Genomic DNA, 24,024 nt, shown 5'->3' with positions numbered 1-24,024 from the left:
TGATCTCAACTTTTTCCTGAGCTGTTTCTAGTGACGTCACCAACTGTATCCCACACTTGTGTTTGTGTGAGGAGGCGTTCTGGCTGCACACGTTCAACGTGGTCCAACCCATGTCGAGTGGGTTCTGCCCCTCTCAGCTGCACACTGAAGACTTTTTTTTTTTGAGTTCATCTAAGCAACAGCGGTAGACCAGCAGATTGGCTGCACACCTTTATTGTTTTCTTTGCACATACAAGAGGCCAACTAAAGCGCCAAGGTAGGATATGCATTATTTACAGTACACTCAGCTGTTTCTAACCAAAATAGTAAAAAAAAAAATAAAAAAAAAATACATTGATGCGGCACACTTCTATGTAGGGAAGCGCACTAAACTTTTTTTTTTGCCAATGTTTGAACATTTTCTTTATATGTAGAAAATTTAATGTACTATTAAGACATATTAATGTAATTTTGAAGTATAAAAAAGTGTTCTTATGGCTTTTTGCCCAGAGAACAGCCTTACGCGAGTAGTTTCTCAGTCCGCTTTTATGATGATGACACTATTACCATTTATTACTTTTGAGTTCACAGCTGTGAATTTTCCAGATTTAATAGCTTCAATTTTTTTATCCTTTAGTGTGGACTGGTTCCATACAATACGGTATATCGTTTGACACATCATTGTCACGCTCACAAGCTCTTGGCTGAAATGACATTAAAATATTCTTATTAGAGTAAATATTTGAAAAGGCTCCATCTAGATAAATGAAATAAAAAGAACACAAACTGGTTCACCAGAGCGAAATGACTTTTATGTTGAAATGTAGAAATACACTGAAATCTCGATCCTATAATTTTGGAGAAGAATGCCACTATTTTTCCTCAAAGTTAGAAAAATATTCCTTCATTCGATTTCTACCCGACACTTAAGGTTGGTGTCAAAAGGTTGCTATTCGGATGCGTTTGGAATTTATCTGGCTTGTGTATCATCAGAGGAAAAGTCAGCCAATTGCGTTAGTGGCTGGCAGCTCCTCGAAGTCTAATTTTTCATCAACTACAAGAATTGGTATCTTGCCGTGCTCCTCAGCTGTTCTTTGTTTTCATCTCACGCTGCTTCAAATAGTTGGGAAAAAAAGCTCCCGTTTTAAAGGAAATATTGCGTGATTGTTAGTCGGAGCAATAGAAAAAAAAATCAAATCATTTGAAAGTATCACATGTCAAGGAGTTGACGTGTTTAGTGAAGAAATTAAATTAAGTGATTGCTGCAAATGAGTTTTTTTTAGCTATTATAAGCAACATGGAAATAAGTCAGTTTCCATTTCACACGTTTTTCGTTTCAAAGCCCTAAAATAGAACAATTTCCAGCCCTTGGATCCAAATGTACTATACTCTTCATACATCATGCATGTTGCCTTACAGGAAAAAAATATTTCAACATCTGAACATCATTTGAGGCCATTCAGATGCTTTTAAAAATGGACTCCCATTTAACACGTTAAAATGTGATTGGTTCATTATAAAAGCCACATCATGAGCTAAAGGGTGTGCACACTTATGCAACTGCGTGGTCTGGTTCTTCCTACCTCCCCAACTTTATGGTGGACAACATTTTGTACAGATTTATCTTTGTTTTTTCATTTTTCTACATGTAAATGTCATTTAAACAGGGGTGTGTAGACTTTTTTTTTTTTAGCTCGTTTAGCAGGCAACTGCATCGAGTCATATCTCAAATTAAAGGTCTTGCTGAGGGATTACAAGATAAATATTGGATCTATCCACGAATTCTCATAACACAATGACCAAAAAATAACAGGCTCAAAGGCAGGTAAGTTGACATAAATTATGTTTTGTTTTTTAAATGACAAAAGGCAAATCCTCTGCCCTTGATCCCTCCCCAGGTGTTTCCCAATCTGTCCCCCACCGTCGGAGGGAGAGGACGACGACGCGGAAGGATGATCGACCTGAGCTTCTTGACGGAGGAGGAGCGCGGCGTCATCATGAGCGTGCTGAGGAGGGACGCCCAACTCAAGCAGGCCGAGGAGCAGAGGATCAGGTTTATTGTTGTCGTACTACAGTAAAAGCAGTTGAGGGTTTTCCGAGCCCTCCGCTGAAATTTTCACGGCTCGCGAGAAATAGACTAACGCTGTAACAAATTGGCGGCTGGGAATGTGACATGAAGAAATCCGTTAAAGGGCACGTGGTCGTGGGGGCTCACAGTCTTACACACTCAAGAATGCCAACTATTAGCTAAGGTGGCCAATCACAGTGAAGGGGGAGGGGGCAAAACAGCCTTGTACTAGCCACAATATTAGGTACACCTGCTTTCTGCTGACAAATGTTCAGAGTAGTACAATTGAAGGTTAATGTATGTGCAATATATTTTGACTGAATCTTTACTAAAAGTAGGTTTTTTTTCCCCCCAAGTCGATTGCCATACATTTTGGACTATGTATAACCGCTACGTTTTTCTCACGCTTTGATTGCTGCACTTTTCAGGCCGTTGTGGCTTATCTGCAGTTTTTTTTTTTTTTTAAGCCATCAGGGAGCAATCTCCCAGTAAACAAACGGAGACAGAAAAAGATGTTATCAAAGTCTTGATTTTTGTTATGAATTGCTATTTTACTCAACACAGGGGGCGCTTCTTACTTGTAAACACAATCAGGTGTGTTACTGTTGTGTTCGGGCAGTATTTTAACAATCCAAGTGTGTCAGTGTCATATGTTGGTTCCGCTATTTTTTCTAGACGTGCAGATATGTACAGTCTGTGTTGAACAACTCACCTGTTTTCTAAGTTAAGCATGTGATGCTTGCAAGCTGAGCCGTGATTGGTCATTGCTTGAGCCCTGAGAATCAGTGACTGTCTTTTTCATTTGACAATAAGTGGCAAAAACAAATGGATTTTGCTGCATTATTCATATTCCATAAGCGCGCTATTAATCACAGTACTGTGTTTTGACAAGAAGACCACATTACTGTAAGGAACATTTTAAGCATAATAGTAGTGTTTAAGCTGACAAAAGATTTAGGTCAAAGGTTAGCTTTAAGGTCCTTTTAGGTCAATCTGCTGAATCTTAAACCGACACAAGTCGTTTTGCTTTTTGAAATTAAATACAAAGACTAGTTTTCAACTGTTTTGGAGAATAGGATTACAAAATAAAAAAGGCAAAGAAAACGAGTTCATCTTTTGATGCTAATTGAAATGAAATGTCATAGTGATATCACTACAGTGACTTCAAAACGACTGTTGACAAAAAGGTCGTTTTTATACAGCACCGAAGATCTGCAGGTGTGCCTCAAATTGTGGCCTCAGAGTGTTTTTCATTCCGAATGGGGTTCAAAGTTCATCAAGCACCGATTTAAAAGCCTCATGAGACGAGCAGCATGAAGAATGCGATCAGACAATATGCTCTTCATCAGGGTTTAATGTGGGGGCGGCTGGCCAGAATGTTCTCTCAGTGTGTGCTTGCGAGCGTATAAGAGGATTACAACAACATCCCATAATAATACCCTGCCTTTTCATCACATGACACATGTCTTTTGTTGATTCGATTTTCACTTGATGGAGATGTTTGCCGCTTTCCCCAGCCCCATCATGTGCTGGTTCTTATTGAATCATCACAATTTCTGGTGGCACATCGGGTTTGTCGCTCGCAGGGAAAGCGGTATCGTATTTTGACACGTTCCAAGATTAGCGTCGAGTTTCTGCGACGACGTACCACCCCTGTGCACGTTTGACTCGGAGCGAAGAGGATTAACGTATGATAATGGAACTCTTTAAGCCATGTCTGGAGCATCCTAGCTACTTATCTAGACGACTAAATTTCCGTAAGAAACAATTTCCGAAATTTACCAGTAACAAATTAAAAAAATAAATATGCAGTAAACCATATCAAGTCATATGTCAAATGAAAGGTCTTGGTGAGCGCTGAATAGATATGTTATGCATATTTTGATTATATCCACATCTGATGACATAATGACCAAAAACATAATTTATTTGAAATCTTGTGCCACAAGAAGTCACTCACAGAGTGGCATTGTGGAGCAATTTAAATTACGATTCAAAAAATGTTAACCTAATCTAAAAAAAATATTTTGGCAGCAAATCACCACATCTTTACTCATATTAAAGGTTTTGATAGGGGCTTTCAAATATCTGTAATTTAGTTGTGTAATGCCAAAACTAAAATGACATTTTCTTTATCTCATCCGACTCCATAAAATGTTAAGCAGTAACAAGGTTAGAAAAGTGCTTTGCGGCAAAACACAGGGTTAGTCAGATGTGTGGTGTTTGAGGGCTTTCAAGATCTGTAATTACATCCTAAATGCATCAGTGTATGATAAGATTATGACTATAAAACAAAAAAAATCCTCAAAAAGCTAACGAGCTCATTCATTGCCAGCTATTTTCGAACATTTTGACATTTTCAAGACCCACAAGATACTGTGTTTCATGATCACATTTAAACAAATCCACAAAATGAAAAAATAGTTTGATTCTCCCTTTCTCCGTTGTTTTATAATCAGCCGTAGCATTTAATTAGGTGGTACAAAATGCAAGTTTGACATTTACAGCGGTGTAGCGCCAAACGCTCCTTCACCCATCCTGGTTATAAAAACTAGAAATAAATAAACAGAATATACACAAGCATACACATCAGTGGCAGTCAACAAGCTCAAAATCAACTGAAAAGAAATCACATGGAGTCATTCCCTCATTTTTGAGGACTTGGTGAGTACGAAGCGGATGTGTCATTTATTCATCGGTATGTCACATTTCGATGACATAGTATTCCATAAACACATTTTTCATAAAAAGCTAAAAAATCAAGTAGCATCAAACCACAGAGTACTACTTCAAACTGAAGGTCTTGGTAAATGCTTTCCAGATCTGCTCTAATGTAATTAAACTATCATGTGATGATGTAACCACCAAAACATGTTTATTTGTTGCCTCTCCGTCCCCAATAAATTCAGCAAATTAAAGTAACCTTTTCCTCCTTGCCCGCCAGGAAGCTGGAGAGCATCCTGAGCCAAAGTTCCTCATCAGACTCCAAGTTGAAGTACCTGACGGGCCAGTGGTTCTACGAAGCCAAGTCTCGCAGACATATGGACAAAATCCACGGCTCCGAAATTATCCTGGCCTCCATGAAGCAGAGGAGATCTTCAGGTTGTCTTTGCCGTTTGAGACAAAATCTCTAATCGCAAATTATCCCTCACGGGGGCTTCATTTGTTCGCTTCTTTTTGCAGAAGGTTCGTATCGATTGGAACGACCGTGCGCGCCCGGCACTTCAAAATCTGACGTGGTGGCGCCACAAAAACCTGCCAGATGTTTGGACACACCACAGGAATTCAAGTACATTTCCTCTTCTTTGACCTTACATGAAACACCTGTGATATTTTTTTTTTTTTTGTGATAAATAATCTGTTTTATTTATGGATGGTCTGCCGGAAAATTTGCATCACAAAATAAAGGAATATGTTTTAAAAAGGAGTCACTATAACATAATTTAGCAATAAGTGGATTTATGTTCCAATTAATTTGCTCTTTGTTTGAAAAGCAAGTTGTACTGTTATAACATTAAAAACATTAAACTAGATTTGCTGATACCTGCAAAAACGGTCTTAAAAGCTTATGTACTCCTTCAATGCCTTCACAAACCCCTGGAGGTATTTGTACTCCCATTTAAAAATCACTTCTATAGATTATCATTTATACTTTTTTGTACTGACATCTTTCACTGAAAAAAAACCTAACTTGATGACAATTCAAAAAAGTGCAACTTTTTTCTAGATTTCTAAAATTTCCAATATTTTCTTCCCGTAATAGTATTATAATTTGTCAAAAGAAAATGGGGTGGCCAAGTACGGTCCTGGAAAGCCACAATCCAGCCTGATTTTGACGTTTCCCCTCAACCAACACACCTGCAAATCAAGCTTGTTATAAGGATTTTGCAAAGCATGCTGATGAGCTAATCATTTGAATCAGGTGTGTTTGTTGAAGGGAAACATTGAAAACAGGCCGGATTGTGGCTCTCGAGGACCGGATTTGACCACCCCTGGAATATAACGTTATTTCGGGAACAACATGACTTACCTTTTAACAACTATTATCACTCTTTTTCAACACACTACTTATTTCTAGAACAAAATATATTCTAGCCCCATCCCCCCCCAGTTTTCCCCTATTATATTGGACTTACATTATGGTCATGTAACATACTATAATTTTTTTAACATGGCTACTTTTGCTTTCATACCTTTGCGACTTTCAACATTCCAACTTTAGGGTGTTTTTTCAATGTGGACCTAAAGCTCCCTTGTAAATATCATGAGCAGCTTAGGTAAATGTTTGTTTCTAAACTGGCATTGCTCTGCATTACATGGAAAAAACATAAAGGACCATAGTCTCAAATAATGCTTTTTTTTCAAGAATATTTGCTCTGCTTGAAGCTTCTCCCACACTACCTGTGTGTGAATGTCTTGTGACTCGCCACGTGTAAACAAAGGCAGTGCCAAACGGAGACTGTGTGACTTTTTACGAGGCCGCTTGGCCGCTGCGACTACATGAGTTGCAATGGTTCCCTTGTGGCGTGCATGCTGAGCAAAGTGTTTAACTCGATCAAGCTCCCCGCGCACTCGCAAGCAGAAGTGTTTGCGTCCTATTTTTGACAATTGGAATTCCATGAAAGGGAATGAGATGTTTTAGTTTTGGTAAAATTGTCTAAATTGGATAAAGGTTGTTGGCTCATTGTGGAATGTGTTTGATGGGAAGTTGCCTTCTTAAGTTAAAAGCTTTGACAAATGTGGTTTCTTAGCACAGTCAATATTTGACTTTGCTTTTTTTTTTTTTCTTCTGTTCTAACAACGGTGCGTTTGACAGGATTCGCTTTGGAGTTCACTGTTTTTACTGCTTTTTGTATTATAACACTCAATCCCTCAAAACTTGGAGACTGCATTTTTTCCCCTCTCAATCCATTGCTTGAAAGTGACTCTGGAACTTCACCTCGCCTTGGTGGAGAATTCCTGGTGGTTATGTAAATTAATTTCCACTGTTATGTAACAATGCGATAGAGGTACAGCACAGCTCGCTGATGGATATTTTGAGCTAGATTTCTTTCTATTTTAATTTCACAATTGATTATTATTAAAATTGTTGATTTCTTTGTTGTTGTTTTTCCTCCGGTCTGTAGTTTTGCAAAGAAAGAAGATCTGGTGTCAGCAGTCCATTCTCCAAGATTGGTAAGCAACTTTATTTTGAAAAATCTTTTTAAAATTCTTGTGTCAGTATGGTTTTTTTTATTTATTTTTTTGTCTTCCTTTCAGATAAGACAAAACCCCTTTAATCGAGCTTCCCTCATTGTTGTGGAGCCAGCTGAAGAGGTTTCTGAGACAGGTGAGCAAAATTCTTCATGTATATCAAGCTGACCGCAAAGTTTATAAATATGATCTGAACTTCCTTAGAGCCCACCTCCCCCGTGAAGTATCGGCAACCAGGGGGGAGCAGTCAGACTTCAGGGACTTCAGGGACCTCCATGACGTCCGAAAGCTCCTCAGCAGGTTCCAAGCCCATCCCTAAAAAGAGGACATTCATCTCAAGGCGGAACCTCAGCCTGTTTGACAGCGGCGGCGCGGCCCCGGACCTTCAGGCGGTCTCGGCCGGGTTGGCTCCCGCACCGAGACGAAGTCTTGAAGACACGTCCGGCGGAAGCCCCAACCAATCCAAGGGTGAAGTCGTGGTGTCGGCCCCAGCTTCTACTTCTCCAGAGATTGATCAGAAGCTCCTGTGTGATGGTTCTCAACTTTTATCTCCTTCCAATTTGGAGGGAAGAAAACCATCTTCAGTGACAAATGACGGGTGAGTGGAATTCGGTGAATGGTATTTGGATATCCTGCAGAATTTTCAAGCCCAATGCAGAACAAAAAAAAAAAACATGCTTCAAGTATTTTTGTTACCTGTTACTCGTTTCAGCCCTATTTGAGAATGTGCTTCTTATCTGAAGCGAAACACTGATAACGCTTTTCGGAAATGATCATCTCTGATAGCCCTGCAGCTCTGCTTACTTCTTGACTTACAATTGATAGTGCTCCTGTGTAATCTGACTGTTGCCTGTTGCCAAGTCCCATGGAGAGAAATCCAGAAAAGTTCTGAATGGCCCTCACATAGGCACATTTTCATAAATAGGCAGCTTAAAAGATTTACTTGGTTGTGTAATTTCACACTTGGTGGGTGAGCAGCCACTCCAGACTGACATAATGTGCAGGTATGTTCCTTTCAAAGCTCACTCCTATTATTACAAACACATAAACACTATTTAAATGTTGGCCCCATTTCCACATACAGTGTAAAATGTGTCAACGGTCACTAAAAACTGACTAACATTTGCTGCTGTTTTTCCACCTTTGTGGAGTTGCATAAATTTTACCATGCTACATTTCGATTGTCAAACACCATAGTGCATTAAGCCCTAATAAATAATTGTATTCCTTCATTCGTCACATCTGCCAGAAGTGACGTATTACTTGACAGAGATGCAGCACAGATGACTGAAAACAATTCCATCCCGGGAGAACATCTGACCATAGGGCAAAACCTGGATTATGATCCAGCAATTGGCGGGAGCATGATGTCATCAGTGAAGGAGCCAGAGTGGCAAAGAACTGCAGGTAAGTCTTGACTAATAAGTTATCTCTTAAAATGACGTTATCGTACTGTAGCTTATATTCTTCTCTATGGTAATTTTCTTTAGAGCCTCCAGTATCCTATGACATCAACTTTATTGAATCCTCCGATCAGAAAACCCAGAAGAGATCCCAACAGAAACGCTCACTCAACTTGACCACCCAGACCCCCAGTCCCAACGGCAACGACGAGGATTCCATCACGAAAGTGCTCGACTGGTTCAGCCGCAGCACTGACAGCAGCGATTGGATGAACAAAAGAAATGGACCTGAGGTCTCAAGGAACCCTGGCAGACACTATGCCGCCAATGTGTTGAGAAATGAGGAGATCTTAAAGAAAGATGTCTCAAGTTTTCAGAAGAAGGAACCAGTTGAGGTGATGACAGGTCAACAAAAAGGAACGACCGATAAGGTGATGAGGGAAGCGAAAAAGAATGACAGTGACATTAACAACGTCATCGAAATGAACAACACCAAATACCCCCAAAGATCCATCCTGCCTGAAGAAAACGCGAAGACAAATGAAATAATTCATTCTGGCGTTGTCAATGATAAGATAACCTACGTTGCAAATGTTGTCAATGGAAATCAGAATGTGGGATTGAAACATGATCAAGATTTAGAGAACCATACATACCCTGATAGTGTGACTGCTCATCCCAAAGTAGCTGAGAGAAAGGGTTCCGACGTTGAGCTTTTATTTGTTGAGCACCTAGCGCCAAAATCAATTCTGCAGTCTAGTCCGAAGTCTAAAGGTCTCTCCCATGGTGAACCAGACAAAAATCGCCCAAGTCCAGAGTTGGAGAAGATCCATTTATCCCAAAGGCATCAGTCTGCAGACCTTAAGACTTGTGACAACGATGTTGAGAACATCTGCAAAACACCTGGGAGTTCCAGCCAATTCCGTGCGCAGTCACCCAAAGCTAAAGACACAGGTAGTCCTCAGTCCCCCCAAAGACAAAACCATCAGCGAGGAAGCACGGCTGAGAAAATCAAGCAGCTCAAATCTTTCTGGGAGCAGGAGGCGAGTAAGCCCTCATTTCATGGCGGTAAACCCAAAGGAATGCGGGGTCCAAGTCTGAACAAGAGGTTCACTAAATCAGAAATTGACTTGCGGGCTGTTGGTAACGACTCAGGCAGCGATGGAGGAGTCTCCGATCGAAACCGCCTGCCTCTAAATCAGAGATTAGATCAAATGTCGCCCGCACTTGGCGGGAGCCGGGCACAGTTTAGCAGTCTGCTGGAATTCTGGGACGAAGCCACCACGGACTCAAAGACCAAAAGCCCCAAAAGACAAGTCAATACACCGCAATCACCTGAAGAGTTGGGCCATTCCGAGCCTGAGCCACGTTGCTCGGCTTCCTTCGAAACGTCCCACGTTGCAGCTGATAACAAGAACCTGCCAGAGCAAGCTTTACCAAAAGTACCCAAAAAGATTTTGAAAGACTCAAAACCACCACCGCCAACTCCAACTAAGGAAATTTGCTCTCCCAGGAGAAGAAATGACAGTTTCAGCCATTCCAGCAGTCGCGGTAGGTCGTTGCGTCGAGCCACCAGTATGTTGGCTCTCTCGGATCCCGAAGAACCGACGCTTAAGATCCAAGTCAGCCCCGTCCACTCCCAAAGCAGAAAGCAAAGCGGCGATCGCGCTCAGAGCATCAGACGAACCCCGGATGGAACCGAGACCCCTCTGGCGAGGGCCTTTGTGCCCCGAGATTACAGCCACTACTTGGGGATGACCGACGAGCCGGGTACTCTTCCCCACGAGGCGGAAGCTTCAGTGGGATTCGGCGGACCTGTGAGAACCAGCACTCCTACAGGCTCAGAGGAGCGAAGCTTCAAGAAGAGCACCAAAATGAGTCCGCGTCGCACATGGTTAAACAACAACAGCACAATGGCAGAACCTGAGTCACCTGTAAGAAGCACATCCGAATCTTGGGCCATATCGAGGAACATTTTTAACTGTGAGTACTGTCCTGCCATCCACTTTCAATTCAAACTTATCAGTCCTATTTCTTTAATGATTTTTTTTTTTCCCTCGAAATTACCCATGAGTATGCGTCCCAAGAAAGTCAACATATACTGTAGCACCCTAAGATGAGCAATTTGACACCAAATAGATTCGTCTCTGATGGAACACTCGCGTTTTCACGCTTTCTGTGAAATAAAATAATCGTAACTTTTATTCCTGTTCTCTTTCTCAAAGCGTTTTTGGTTGCCATCTGTTCATGATTTGTTAAACTTTGGCGCAACATTTATAGTGGTATCTCTAGACATGTTTTATTCAGCAATTCCAGAAGATAGCACGTGTAACATCTGTTTTATTTTTTGCTCGTTTGATGGAAAATGGCATCACAAATGACAATGTGCAGCTGTGTAAAATGTAACAAAATAAAGGCATAAAATATTTTTGAAAAATTAACCGTAACATCGTTTATCTATAGTTGCTTCATGTGTCAGTTAATTTGCTCTTAATTTGAAAGAAAAAAAAATAGTTTTCCGTCACGACACAACATTAAATTCGATTTACTGATACCTGCAGAAACCCTGTTAAAATCTCATTAACCCCTTAAGATGCCTTCATTGCCCCATTTGAAAACTTCTTCAACAACGTTGACAATATTGACAACACACAGCACTTATCAATAGAAAAAGTGCTCTGCATTAGCTTAATGCTATTTCCATTCAAGTTCATGCAAAAATGTTCAAATCATGGAAACAGAAAATCAAAAGCTACGGACCATTGGCAAAACAAAGACGTAATATAGAGATGAAGTTTGCGCAAAAATGCTGAAACATTTGTTCACCAAACAGGACATCTTACTGTATCCGCGTCTGTGTTATCTTTGTTTGCTAAGGTTAGTCTCGTGTCAACACGCGCAGTCTTCGACTGATGTTTGGCTTGTGGGCTGGGAATGATCTCCAAGCACACCACTACTGCTAACATTTTCTTTCTTTCATTCTATTGTTTTTACAATGCAAGCACATTTTTCATTGCTTTATATAACACAGAGTACGATCAACGTAAGTGGAATACATCCGCGCTGTGACGCAGCATTTTATTTTTGTCTTCTTTTGTGGAGGATGATCAACAGATGGGCAGGGCCATTAATCATCCTTGGGCTGCACTCCTCTAATCATGACCTTAAATTATGGAAACAAATTTTATTTTCACTATATTTTACCAAAACGTCTATGCATTATCGTAAGACCCTAATGGTTTGTGTATTGTTTGTTGTGCTCCAAACCGAAACGCTAGCAGTGAACTAAGCTACTCAAGCTACTATGACAACTTCTCGTAATAAATTTAGCCCCCTGTTTTTATTTTTTTACTATTTTCAGGCAAAAATGGTGATGATGAGGACAATCCGGTGAGGAAGGCACTGCGGCGAGCAGAAGCCCGGCCTAAAGGGCTAGCTAAAAGTTTGGAGGACCTGGCAGGGTCACCAAGTGAGCACCAACATCCCACTCACGTTTCCTTATTTATTTTTTTTTCAATAGCATTCCAAACTTATTCAATCATTTTCAAAAGTTAAAAAGTTCATGTTAATTGCATAACTAAATTAGTTTTCAGGTACGAATAATACTTTTAACAACATTTTTTTTTTACCACTACGTGCCAATTTAAAATGCCATCACATGTAATGAACGCTCAGGTAAAAACAACAAAAAAATCACAGGTTAACTTGGGGGTACTAGTACTCCTATTTGAGATTTGCTGCAAGTAATGCATTTTTATGCCTTGATATATGCCAGGTACATACTGTATATTGACAGGTAAAATAATTAGTCACTGCTAGGACAGTGACATTAGCTCTTCAATGTTTATAGCCTTCAATGGCAGTGAATGGGATTATATCTAAATATTTTTTTACTGCTGAAAATGGCAAAATAGATTTAGTATCCCTTTAATTACGCTTGCATGACTTAATCATCTGTAATAGGACAAGAGAAAGGACAAGAGCCAAAGACTGACATGAGGCGAACCAGCCAGGGTAATAATCTCAAACCACGATAGGTGTAAATGCGTCCATCTGAATTTCCTGTCCTTTTATCATAGGTCTCATGTCGCCCCCTTCTTCACGCTTGTTCTCGGACCAGGAACACCTAAAAAAGATGAGCAAATCTGTCCCTTCCTTCTCGCAAAGGGAGGTAAAAAAAAAAAAAAAAACTGTCTCAATGTCCGGCATGTCCTGCACATCCCCCGCATGTTTCCCCACGCATGATGCACCGCATGTATGTTGCAGGATGATGTTTACGAGGACATTTTCCACCAGGGAATACACACCAAGGACTCGTCATTTGACTTGGCTTCTGTGTCGTCTGTATGTGTCACTCACTCACTGCTGATAACTGCTTAGGGCTTGCCTAAAAATAACATTTCAAATTTTTTTTACTCCCCAAAAAATTGGTTTCTATTTTTTTTTCTTTTTTGCGCTCCTATTTCTTATGTAATTATTTAAAAAGGACAGATGTTGTTGTTTTAATTTTAGCTAGCATCTAAACGACATAACGCCTCCTTAGAATTAAAGTGAAAAACTCAATACATCTGTAAACAAATATAGCAAAGTGGATTTTTTTTTGTGCAGATAAACATTGCAACATGTATCACTTAGAATACAAACTAAATTATTTATATGAGATGCTGTCAATTTCGTTGTATAGCAGCTATACAATAATTCTAAAAGCATTCTCGGCTACCTACAGTACATGTCAAATCAAGTACTTTGTCACGTCTTGCAATGTTTCCCACATGTTTGCATGACAAAAGCCTCTGCTTTTCTCACCTTAATATATTATTTCTTATTGACAGCGATTGAAAACGTTTAGAACTCCCGCACAGACTTTGACAGAGTGCCACAGCACCATCTGGTGCCGCAGAAGTGTAATTGCACTAAACGCAAACGAAAAGCTCGTTTTCCTAAAAATGTCATAAACTAACTTCTTGCTTGTCCCTTCACTGCTTATGCTGCCTAAAAGCTTTTTCTAACATGCCAAACTGAGATTGTCTTGTGTGTGTGTTGATCGGCAGTTTAGCGGTAGCGTGATGACCATGTACAGCGGCGACTTCGGCAACGTGGACGTCCAAGGGAACATCCAGTTTTCCATCAACTACGTGCAGAAGCTCAAGGAGTTCCACATCTTTGTGGCCCAGTGTCGAGATTTGGCGGCCGCCGACCCCAAAAGAGGCCGCTCGGATCCGTGAGTGCTGGAGACAAAAACATTTCCCTTGATTTGTTTTTGATCATCATAAATATTTTTATGAGCGGGTTTCGTGCAATTCCACAGTAGACAAGATGAGATGATATAAATAATTGAAATTCCAGGCGTAATCTCATTTAGTGGGTCTTTGTTTTTTGTCAAAGGATAACAAATTGAGTCTTTCACCAGTTGGCAAATTAAATAGGAGTCTTGGTGAATTGGAGCGTTAAAACAACAAACAATCTTTTATCGTTTATGTGGTTTATTGTCTGGTGTGGCCTTTACATAACAAAACTAGATTTTCTGAATCTGGTGACTGGTGTTAAAATCTTAGCTAATGCCCCCATGTTGCTTTTCTGGTTTTCAGTTTGTTTGTTTGTTTTTTTGGTTTGTAACTAAATGATAAATGGAACAAAAAAAAAGATCAAATGTACCCACACAAAAAAACATTCAGTTAGCCTTTTAGCTAACAGAATTCAAGCTCTTTACAAAATGTGTTTGTGTCCTTTTCCTAGCTACGTCAAAAGCTATCTTGTTCCTGATAAAATCCACCTGGGAAAAAAGAAGACATCCGTTAAGAAAAAGACTCTTAATCCGACTTTCAATGAGATCCTCAGGGTTAGTTCCCATATTGAATATGCACATGTTGCACAGCATATTAATATTTACACGTAATCTTGTTGTCGTTATTATCATTGTCAATGTGTGCCCACATTTTTTTTTTTTAACAGTACCGCGTTAGCATCGAGTATCTCAGGACGCAGACGCTGGTTCTGTCCGTGTGGCATCACGACACGTTTGGCCGGAACAACTTCTTGGGGGAGGTGGACATGGACCTCTCCAAGTGGGACTTTGACCACACCCACATGAACGACTTACCTCTGAAAGCCAGGGTACGACCACTTTTGCCACATTTACCTTGAAAAAAGGAACTTTGTTACTTAGCTGATTGCTTGATTGGAAAATCAACTTGTTGAAGCCTCTTCAATCATTTTCTTCCCTCATTTTCAAAGTCTCTGCTTGAGTTTCATCTTTTTCTATTAAAACAATACATTGAAGCCACTCAAAGGGGCCAATGGAGGAAAAACATTTGGATGTATTTTCTTGGAAAACAAAAAAAAAAAAAACGTGTTTTGTTTTTTGAGTTCGAAGATCTATATGGTGGTGGATCGAATATGGTGACTTCTGATGACATACCAACAGTACAGCAAGTGTTAGCATCTAAAAATATAGCCCGTTGCGCACAGGAATATAGCATACACCTTTGACTAGAGAATCACCCCTGTTGTCCTCTATTTCAGACAAAAACAAATCTGACACCTTCAAGTGGGCGCGGAGAGATGAGGCTCGCTGTACGTTTCTTGCCGAAGGTCATCCACAGTGAAGGTATTTTAAAATAATAATCGTATTGATAGTAAAAAGAAATGTCAGATTATTTTTTTTCCTCCATTAAAATGCTATTTTGGTTTTGCATCCCCCACCCCGGCGACGTGCATGCAAGAAAGCAAATAACAATAATACTGGTTTTGTTTGTTTTTCTGTTTTGATGTTAAACGAAGCCTCGTGAACCACTTGTGATTATTTTTGCATATTTGGCACTCTCGACTTAAAGACAAAGCCTAGATAATAAGTAGGATATTTACCCCTTAAAATGAAACCGTCCCACATTGGAAAAAGTATAAACATAACAATATCATTGATTTTGCTTTGTTTTATATAGTGATGGGAAAACGAAGCCTCATGAACCACTTGTGATGTTTACAATAAATGTTTCCCAGTAGCTAAGGAAACTCCCACCACAGGAGAGATTCACATTTGGGTGAAAGAATGCAAGAACCTGCCTTTAATCCGAGGCACCATCGACCCATACGTCAAATGGTACGCACTGCACTGGCGGAAATACTTAGCATTGACGTGGTCCGGTCTGTAACCCCTTTTTGGCTGCCTTTCCAGTTTCGTGCTGCCCGACACGAGCCGCAAGAGTCGTCAGAAGACGCGCGTGCTGAGGAGGACGGCGGATCCCATGTTCAACCACACCATGGTATACGACGGCATCAGGGAGGTGGACCTCGCCGAGGCTTGTGTGGAGCTCACCGTCTGGGACCGGGACAAGCTGGCCAGCAGCCTGCTGGGCGGGCTCAGACTCGGAGCCGGCACGGGTACCGCATTTGAGCACGGTCGTGTACTTATAGGCTGCCATCAAACTACTCCTTTTCAGATGATGGAGGGATTTATTTTCTTATCTTTAATACTGCACAGGAAACTCTATTGCAATTAACTTGCACTTAGATTAATCTGAGAATGTTTGTGCTGCTTTTTTGGTTAGCAACCTAGTTCAAAAGGGCTCAGCAGTTAAGTCTGGTGAGAACTAATAAGCGGCATAGCTCACAGCACAGCATAAACATGGACTCATGTCAGAATGGTGTTTTACATTATTTTTGCTGCAAGGTAAGCTCATCTTTAATACCACTCCTGTTTATTGTCCAAAATTTGGGCAGGTGTACCCCTGGTGGTACATTACAGCACTTCAGGGAAATTTTAACAAGCTGTTAGCAAATCTAATTCAATGTTTTTGTTTTGTTTTGTTTCGTTTTTATCCAAGCCGGGACAGGAACAGTACATATTTCTTTTCAGTTAAGAGCAAATTAATTGGAACATGAAGCACCTTATTGCTAATTTATTTGTGGCTGAAAGGAGTTTTCAAAAATAAAATGCCAAAGTTCTTAAGGTACCCCCGAGCCAGATTTCACAGAGACAGAACAATGTGTGTGTCACCGACAGTGACTGGTCTCAATTGAGGCTACATCGTACTTCCTTACTAAAAAAAATCATATCAACAGTGGCCAGAGATAACACCATAACACAAAGCCAAACAAAGCACAAACTAATGAACTGTTAAACAATCAACTAAATGACTTCCAAAATCAGCGCGGACCTCTATATGGGACACATATACCTTGGTACACTTTTATTTAAAAGTTGTTCCCAGCAGCATAAACTTGAGCCATCCCTTTAGCAATTTGTTGCTCCTGACTCCCAATACAAAACAACATTTGTTCTAAAATTACATTCAATCGCCATTTCAGGGCACTAACAATGTTGACATGGACATACAGCACCTGGTGCCCGTGTTTACGGGTGGTTTGGGATAGCTGCACCTAGCATAAATTAGCAGCTAGCTAGCAGCGCTCGAGTGCGCCATATAAATTAGCTGGATAAAAGGTGGAGGAAGTGTGTTTGATAATTGAAAGCCATAAATCTTGCTCTTGTTTAAAGTAGTTGTGCCCTAAATTATTGTTCTTATTATGTATCATAATCAAAAAGACTCTATCTGTCTTCAGGGAGGAGTTACGGATCGCCGGTGGACTGGATGGACTCCACACCCGACGAGGTGGCGCTGTGGGAAAGCATGGTGGCGTCGCCCAATGAATGGGCGGAGGGCGTGCTGCCCCTGCGCATGCTGACCTCTGCCAAAACGGCCTTCAAATGACTTGAAGTATGTTACTCTTGCCGCACCGCTTTCAAAATAACATTTGAGAATAATAAGGGGCTAAGAATGATTTTTTTTTTCATTTTTTCAATGGGCCGAAGATGAACAAATGAGAACAATTATAAACACAGAAAGTCGTACCATTTTGTTCATTAACAAAAGGTCCATTAGTACAGCTGATGAATTAAATGAAATACCATTGTCGTTTGTTTTTTTTAGGAAAATAAAGTCTCATGATCCAATTGTGATATATTTTTGCTCCGGCAGATGGCACTCTCAATTTAAAAAAAAAAAACCGCAGTGAAAATTTAATTTGCTTCCATTGCACTAGCCGTTATCTTTAAAGCAACAGTGCCATCTAGCGGAGCAATAAAACAAAAACCAGCGGTTCATGAGGTTTTAATTTTCCATCGCTACATTTTACTACTGCAACTTTCATCTTGTACACACGCTCATTTAACTCCTGTGAAGTATCCATCCAAGTTAGGAATAATTTACTTTTTACAAGCATTGGCTGTAGCCAGTTACGAGGCCCCGTATTTTGAGTATGCAAATGAACCTCAAACAAATAAGCTTCCGATAGTCCTCACTTTAAAAGTAAGTCATAGTAAGTCTGTATGGATGTCTTCTGATTTAAATACACGGCTAACGAAGACTACAGAAGCTTCCTTTAGCTACAAAACCAAACGAAAAGAAATACTTATTTTTTTAACGTAGTATATTGCTTGTATAAAAGGAATTAAAGAATTGCAAAACGGGATGAGGATAGAAAATCTAAGTTGTACAGTATGTAACTATACTTAAAATCATTTTCTGAAAATAACCAAAAGTTTCGTGGAATAATATATTGAAGGAAATAACTTTCAAGTTGTACGTCTCATTGAATCACGTGTTCAAAGTTGGAAGTCAACAAAGGTTGGACATTAAAATAATTCAGGAAGAATTTGTGCACGATTTGTTTAAAATCAATCAAATTTACCTACATGTAATTAAAACAAAGTTCTACTCTACAAATGTTGTAATTTACAATAATTGAAAGAACAAATGAGATTTTTTTTTTGAGAAAAAAAAGCTGTACACTATAAATATTCTCCAATTAGAAAAGTTTATTTGAAAAGAGATACATTATAATAATTTAGAAAAAAACAAAAGTTAAACATTACTTTTTGTTTGTTTTTACTTCAAGGTTGTGCACTTCATAGAATAATTTTGTAATCATCCGTTTAGTTATAACTTTTCAAATCTTTGTACACCCCCCCAGCCCCTCGTTGGTTCATATTTTTCCCCCCGGCTACGGCCCAGTTTCAAAATATCACATCTTGTTGCTTCTATATAACGATAAATAAACTCTCCAGTCTGTATCAGAAAATCAGAAAACAATGCTTAATTTACTCAAATACTGTGCAATACTTACATTTCCCAAAAATTTATTTAACAGTGGCAGTATTTTTCCTTTAATGCTTGAATGTGGACTGCATGCATGTGATGAACTCTTATGGAAATAAAAATAAGTGACAATACAGAAATGCTGTCTCACTATTCTAGTATGTTGTCATCCTGTCCACTTCAATAGATACACCGCTCATATATATATATATATATATATATATATATATATATATACACTGCTAACAAAAAAGTCTTCAAGTTGTACATTAAATAAAGCTTGCATTTCAAAATAAGGTGCTTTTGAGTAAGGCATCCTAAAAAAAAAAAAGCTGTGAAAAACGGTACAAAGAATCTAGAATCTAAAAATGGTCAAGATGAGAATACAAGGGATGAGTGCCGCCACATGGTTGTCGTTGCGGCTCGCTGACGAACCTGAGGAGTCAAATAATATGCATTCAGTAGTTGTTACATTGGATTCATCTGTAAATGCATTCATTTTATATTTTCTTTTTTTTTTTAATTTCTTTTTCATTGTCTTATTCAGTTATTTATTCTTTTAATAAGAGTTTCACATGGACTTGTCCATTCTTACCATAAGCAGCTGCATTCGTTTGAATGTCTTCTGAAAAGTCAAACAAACAAAAAAACACATGTAAAATGATAATCAATGTACATAAATTGTTAACAACTGAATCAAATCTACATTTAGTTTGATTAATTCGCTTCCTCGGTGTCCAAAGTCCTTCGTATACGCACCTGTGCTCTTTTCGGCCACCAAAATGGCCTGCGAAGTGACCGTAGCGTTAGCCGGCACATCCTCAATGTCTCTTCTTCTTCTTCTTCGACTAGTACAAACCTGTTCAAAAACAAACATAAATGAGCATAATTAGTAGTCTTATTAAGTCCAATTGAATTTTCTTTCAGATATACAGTATCTCTCAACTAAACTGTTAGCTAGCAAGCTACTTCCTGAACCAGGGAGGATGACATTAAACATTTGGTTTCCAAAGATGGGACTTGTGACTCAAATTGGAAAAAAAAATATATTCCTCTAACCCCGCCTCCCAAAAAAATAAAAAATCATGTAGCGCCATGCTGTATTTTTGCTCGTTTTCCGCGTTAGCTAGCAGGCTACCTCCTTATGAATGGAGAGTAAGCTTTGCGATTAACTCACGCTTGCATTCTGGGCCGAAGGTATAAGTCACCAAAGACAAGATCAATGCCTCCCTAACAAAAGTAAAAGGATCATGTAGCGCATGTCATGTGTTTTTTTTTTTTTTCTGTTTTGTGTTTGTTGATACATGTTACCTAACGCGCTACTTCCCGGCCTTAGGCAGAATTTGCATCGTGAGACTCACCGGCTTTAGAACATCACAGGAGGACACTTCGCACAGCCTGGTGACGCAGTGCAAGTAGAAAGTGGACACGGTCCGATTCTTGTGCTCCACAAATCGAAAGGCTTCAAAGGAAAAGTGCGCCACCTGGGAATCGCCATTGAGCAGAATCTCGGTCTGCTCATCCCGCGTGCAGCTTGGGAGGACAAAAAGTCTGGCTTAACGGAGGAGCCCGATGCCGTGTTTATGTTCAAATCCATTGTGTGCTTACCCAACAAAAAGGTCATAGAAGGAGTCGAAATCCGGATACGGGCTCGTGGTGGCGTAACATCGATCCAGCAACACGTTGAACCTTTCGAAAATATCAGCGGTTGTCTTTTCTGGTTCCGACCGGTCCCGGAAAGTTCTTAGAGGCCGACCGATACCTGTCTGTTAAATTGGTGGCTTCTACCGCAACGTAGATTTTGGTCTTCAGTTGGAGTCCCGTCGGCGGGATGTCAAGAAGGACTTGGTACTGATCATCCTGACCAATCAAAAAGATCCAATTAGGAAAAGTACCATAGACGTAAACAATAACAGCGACAATGGGATCACTCGAATTTGGATTTCGGGAAGAGAACGAAAAACCAAGTCATCTAATCCGTTGGACCATATGACGGTAACGAGATCTACCAGTCGATTTACGTTTGCAAACTCTGGTGGCCAAAAGAACTGGATCAGGGGTCTTCGATCCTGGTCTTCAAGGCCGGACCCCTGGATGTTTTGTATGCCTCCCAGCTGCAACGCATCTGATTCGAACGAGCAGACAATCAACAAAGTCTGAACAGAAGCTCTTAACAATCCTGAGCTTTTGAATCAGGTGTCTCGCACCAGGGGACACACAAAACAACCCATTCCGTGTCCTCAAGGACCAAGATTGAAGAATCCTGGACTAGATTGTTTCTGGAATGTGAAGATAGTTTTTGCAAATCTTATCAAAGTCTTCTTGACCTACAAGTAATCATGTTGGAATGCCTCAGAGGTCGGGGAACCTTCTAGTATCTTCCCGGTGGGAGATAACCGTAGACATGGAAGACGTGCGGTCGGAAATTCAAATGTCGGGATGCTTAAATGGCGTCAGTTTCTGTTTCAATCAAAAAGTCCCCTCAACCAGATCTGGATAACCGGTGTAGCAAGTGATGATTTGTAAATTAAGGTCCAGTCTTACGGCATATAGCTGCAAGTTCAACGTGCTGATGAAGCTGCCGTTGTTGTCTTTAATGGCCACGTTCACACCAGATCTGCATAGCAAGAGAAAACAAGAAGGGGTTTGTGACTGAGAGACCCATAAAAGTGGGATGAGGCCACCGCGCGTCCAACTCACACGCCCAGCTCAGTGTTGTTGAGGAGATACTGCATGGGGTAGAGGCAGGAGAACTTGTAGATGAGCTGCGGCCTGTAGGTGATCATCCCGGGCGACGGGTCGATGGAGGTGACGCTGCCGGAGACGTTGGCAAATTGGACATTGGAGAAATCCGCGAATGCTCCGGTGCCCACTTGGGTGATGATCTGCAGAAAAATGCTTCAATCAGATCAAGGAATCCTCAAAACGGACCACGGGGTAACCTACGTTGAAGTCGTTCCCGCACGTTGACATGGAGCTGTTGTTTATGGGGATGCTGAAGTTTAAAACGGGCGGACTCACGCCGAAATCCGCCACGCCGAAACATTCGGCGGCGTTCAACTGGTTATTGAGCACCATGAGGGACTCGTTGTAGAGCGCTTGGTACATGGGGCAAAGGAAGATGCTCAGGTCCAAGCGCTCGGTCCCGCAGTGCACCATTATGTCCGCGTTTTCTGAGTCAAACACGGCAAGGAGTCACCTTCCGCACAACGCGATAAAAATATCAACAAAGGATAAAGCTTGCAGTACCTGGCGGTCTGTTGGTGGGACTTGTAACGCACTCGGTTGGTGTCTGGGCCCGGGTCCCTAACAGACCGAGGTGGCACACAAGCAGCACCAGCTTCATTTTCCTGGACGCACAAAACATTAAACAGATGGACTTGAAAAAATATCCAGAGGTGTGCTGACCTCTGCCAAGGAAAACATTTTTTTTTTGTGAGAAATGATTGATATAACAACACACACACACACACACACACACACACATATATATATATATATATATATATATATATATATATATAGCAGGCTTATGTCACAGTGATCAGTTTTGAGTTATTGATTAAAACAAAGCAATTCACTTAAGATCTTTCATTTCTCAGAAACCAAAAGGTTCAAATTGTAATCAAACTGTATGAAAATAAGGGATTAGTATTCTGCATGTTTTATATATCATTATAAGGGGAATTAAGTATAGGATTAGAATACAGTATATGCATTATCTCAATTTTCATTTTCAGACATAAGCCTGATGAAAACACCCACACACAGATAGATAAATAGATAGTTGGCAACTAAGCTTAATATTATTGGAAAACTGATTTTGAAAAAGTTGTAATACATTAGGATTTCATTAAAAAAAAAAAAGGAAAAAAAATCCTGCAAAAAATACATCATTTCAGTTTTACAAGTTTAGTCAATTTTTTGACTCATAGTGTAAAGCATGATTTAACATTAAGTGAACCAATTTGTAAGTAAGTAAATAGTAATGAACGATAAATAGTTTTTTAAAGGTTGTCAAAAAAAAATCAGTTTTCTCATGATTCGTCTGTTCGTACTCCTATTTTTACTGTTTTTTTTCTTTGCTGTTACAACCCTCTGAAATTAACCACAACATTTTTTAAGCCTTATCTTTCACGACGCAAAAAAATAAAATTATGTTTTTAATTTTTGTTTAAATCACATGTAAGTATTTCACAAGGGAAACCAAGATAACATTTTCCGTTAAACCATCAGCAGCAGTTAATATGCAATTTCACAGTGACAAATAATAATTAAAGTAAAAAAATGAGTTCTCACCTGTAAATGATCATTTTGTGTCTTCCAGTCGTTTGACTTCCAGTGGTTTGACTATTTATAGCGTCACCTCAAGGGGCGTGTGAGGGGAATCCACTGACCGAACAATAGTGCAACATGATCCCTCAATATCGCTGCATAAATGCATTTTATTCATGTCATTTTTACTTACTAGATGCAATCTTTTCATTTTACCTAAAGGGGAGACTATATATATATATATTTTTTTTTTGGGTGTGGGGGCGACTGTAAATATATTTTTATACCAGAGCACAAGAAACAGCGCACAGATTCGACCATTATTTGCAAATTTTGTGGTTCTAATTTCAATATATATATATATATATATATATATATATTTTTTTTTACATTATTTTCTTTATTATAACTTTATTAAAATGCATATCATAATTGCTAATGTTTCCAAGTCCGCCACCTGTTTATAGAATGCCTATTCTTGCCTTGTGTGAATGCATGCATGGGAAAGCCATGGGCAGTGCAAGTGTTGCATAGCAACAAACAAAGTGATGTGAGAACTCCCCACAGATCTTTTGACGCGATCAAAACGGCGCTCGGCGCTCGTCAGAGTTTCGTAACCCGCACTTTTGTTACGGCCTGGGGGGTATCCTGTAAACTGTAAATAAAAAAGAAAAAAAAACATTGGAGAATGTTGCGACTGTTATGAAAGGCCACACCCGTGTGGGAGAAATCCTGTTCTTGGTCTTTGCGTCAAGGGACGTCTAGCTTTACTGCTCCCCTGCGAATTTCGCCATAATACTCCGCCGTGTGAAGACGGGAAAGACGTATTGCAATACGTTGGACGGCTCACCTTTCAAATGCCATTTTTAATAACTTTTGTCATCCAGATCAAAAAAACATGATCTCGCAGCCAAGCCTTCGGCGTAAGTTTATGACCGAATGTCCCAGAGCAGTAAATCTTGTGTCCCTGGGGAAAATGTGACTTTTGTGCGCACATTGGGGCGGATTG

General features: G+C 40.0%; 2 protein-coding genes and 1 long non-coding RNA gene across 7 annotated transcripts; 1 reads left to right on the top strand and 2 right to left on the bottom strand.

Moving 5' to 3' along the window:
• The first annotated feature begins 155 nt into the window (after nt 1-155).
• sytl2b (synaptotagmin-like 2b) lies at nt 156-18,917 on the top strand. 3 transcript variants are annotated; one of them, XM_088428068.1, is made up of 20 exons: nt 156-256; nt 1,878-2,032; nt 4,992-5,149; nt 5,231-5,336; nt 7,174-7,222; nt 7,307-7,376; nt 7,445-7,838; nt 8,490-8,647; nt 8,731-10,626; nt 12,005-12,112; nt 12,607-12,657; nt 12,723-12,814; nt 12,910-12,987; nt 13,695-13,864; nt 14,380-14,482; nt 14,596-14,757; nt 15,166-15,250; nt 15,646-15,742; nt 15,818-16,023; nt 17,206-18,917. In XM_088428068.1, exons 2-20 carry the CDS (start codon nt 1,932-1,934, stop codon nt 17,352-17,354), a joined length of 4,233 nt encoding a protein of 1,410 aa, XP_088284194.1. In that variant the 5' UTR covers nt 156-256; nt 1,878-1,931; the 3' UTR covers nt 17,355-18,917. The 3 variants fall into 3 exon arrangements, with proteins under 3 accessions (XP_088284194.1, XP_088284192.1, XP_088284193.1); XM_088428066.1 differs by lacking the exons at nt 156-256; nt 1,878-2,032; nt 4,992-5,149; ... (1 more) ...; nt 7,174-7,222; nt 7,307-7,376 and having other exon boundaries at nt 7,471-7,838; nt 15,643-15,742; XM_088428067.1 differs by lacking the exons at nt 156-256; nt 1,878-2,032; nt 4,992-5,149; ... (2 more) ...; nt 7,307-7,376; nt 12,910-12,987 and having other exon boundaries at nt 7,472-7,838; nt 15,643-15,742.
• LOC148415496 (uncharacterized) lies at nt 7,206-9,377 on the bottom strand. 3 transcript variants are annotated; one of them, XR_015867265.1, is made up of 3 exons: nt 9,300-9,377; nt 7,624-7,764; nt 7,206-7,555 (listed from the first exon to the last, which is right to left on the bottom strand). It is a non-coding gene; the product is annotated as an uncharacterized LOC148415496 (long non-coding RNA). The 3 variants fall into 3 exon arrangements; XR_015867263.1 differs by having other exon boundaries at nt 7,624-7,872; nt 9,300-9,335; XR_015867264.1 differs by having other exon boundaries at nt 7,624-7,819; nt 9,300-9,322.
• Nucleotides 18,667-22,107, bottom strand: LOC148415494 (zona pellucida-like domain-containing protein 1). Its single transcript, XM_088428069.1, has 10 exons — nt 21,990-22,107; nt 21,687-21,913; nt 21,441-21,625; nt 21,285-21,357; nt 20,503-20,600; nt 20,349-20,429; nt 20,102-20,273; nt 19,500-19,599; nt 19,336-19,365; nt 18,667-19,175 (listed from the first exon to the last, which is right to left on the bottom strand). The coding sequence occupies exons 1-10, from the start codon at nt 22,105-22,107 to the stop codon at nt 19,096-19,098; spliced, it is 1,164 nt and encodes a 387-aa protein (XP_088284195.1). The 3' UTR covers nt 18,667-19,095.
• Between the last annotated feature and the right edge of the window lie 1,917 nt (nt 22,108-24,024).

The sequence above is a fragment of the Hippichthys cyanospilos genome, chromosome 11 (genome assembly GCF_059441005.1).
Source record: "Hippichthys cyanospilos isolate Australia breed blue-spotted pipefish chromosome 11, RoL_Hcya_1.0, whole genome shotgun sequence".
Lineage (NCBI taxonomy): Eukaryota > Metazoa > Chordata > Actinopteri > Syngnathiformes > Syngnathidae > Hippichthys > Hippichthys cyanospilos.
The sequence above is the reverse complement of the archived record's forward strand: the minus strand, read 5'-3'. Positions and strand labels throughout refer to the sequence as shown.

Excerpts from the sequence above, each read along its gene's own strand:
- sytl2b (XM_088428068.1), top strand. The coding sequence starts at position 1,932 with ATGATCGACCTGAGCTTCTTGACGGAGGAGGAGCGCGGCGTCATCATG. Across the intron at positions 10,627-12,004 it reads ATCGAGGAACATTTTTAACT|GCAAAAATGGTGATGATGAG; the intron begins GTGAGTACTGTC and ends TACTATTTTCAG. Across the intron at positions 12,988-13,694 it reads ACTTGGCTTCTGTGTCGTCT|TTTAGCGGTAGCGTGATGAC; the intron begins GTATGTGTCACT and ends GTTGATCGGCAG.
- LOC148415494 (XM_088428069.1), bottom strand. The coding sequence starts at position 22,107 with ATGTTTTGTGCGTCCAGGAAAATGAAGCTGGTGCTGCTTGTGTGCCAC. Across the intron at positions 21,914-21,989 it reads TCCCACCAACAGACCGCCAG|AAAACGCGGACATAATGGTG; the intron begins GTACTGCAAGCT and ends TGTTTGACTCAG. Across the intron at positions 21,358-21,440 it reads AACAACACTGAGCTGGGCGT|ATCTGGTGTGAACGTGGCCA; the intron begins GTGAGTTGGACG and ends CTTGCTATGCAG.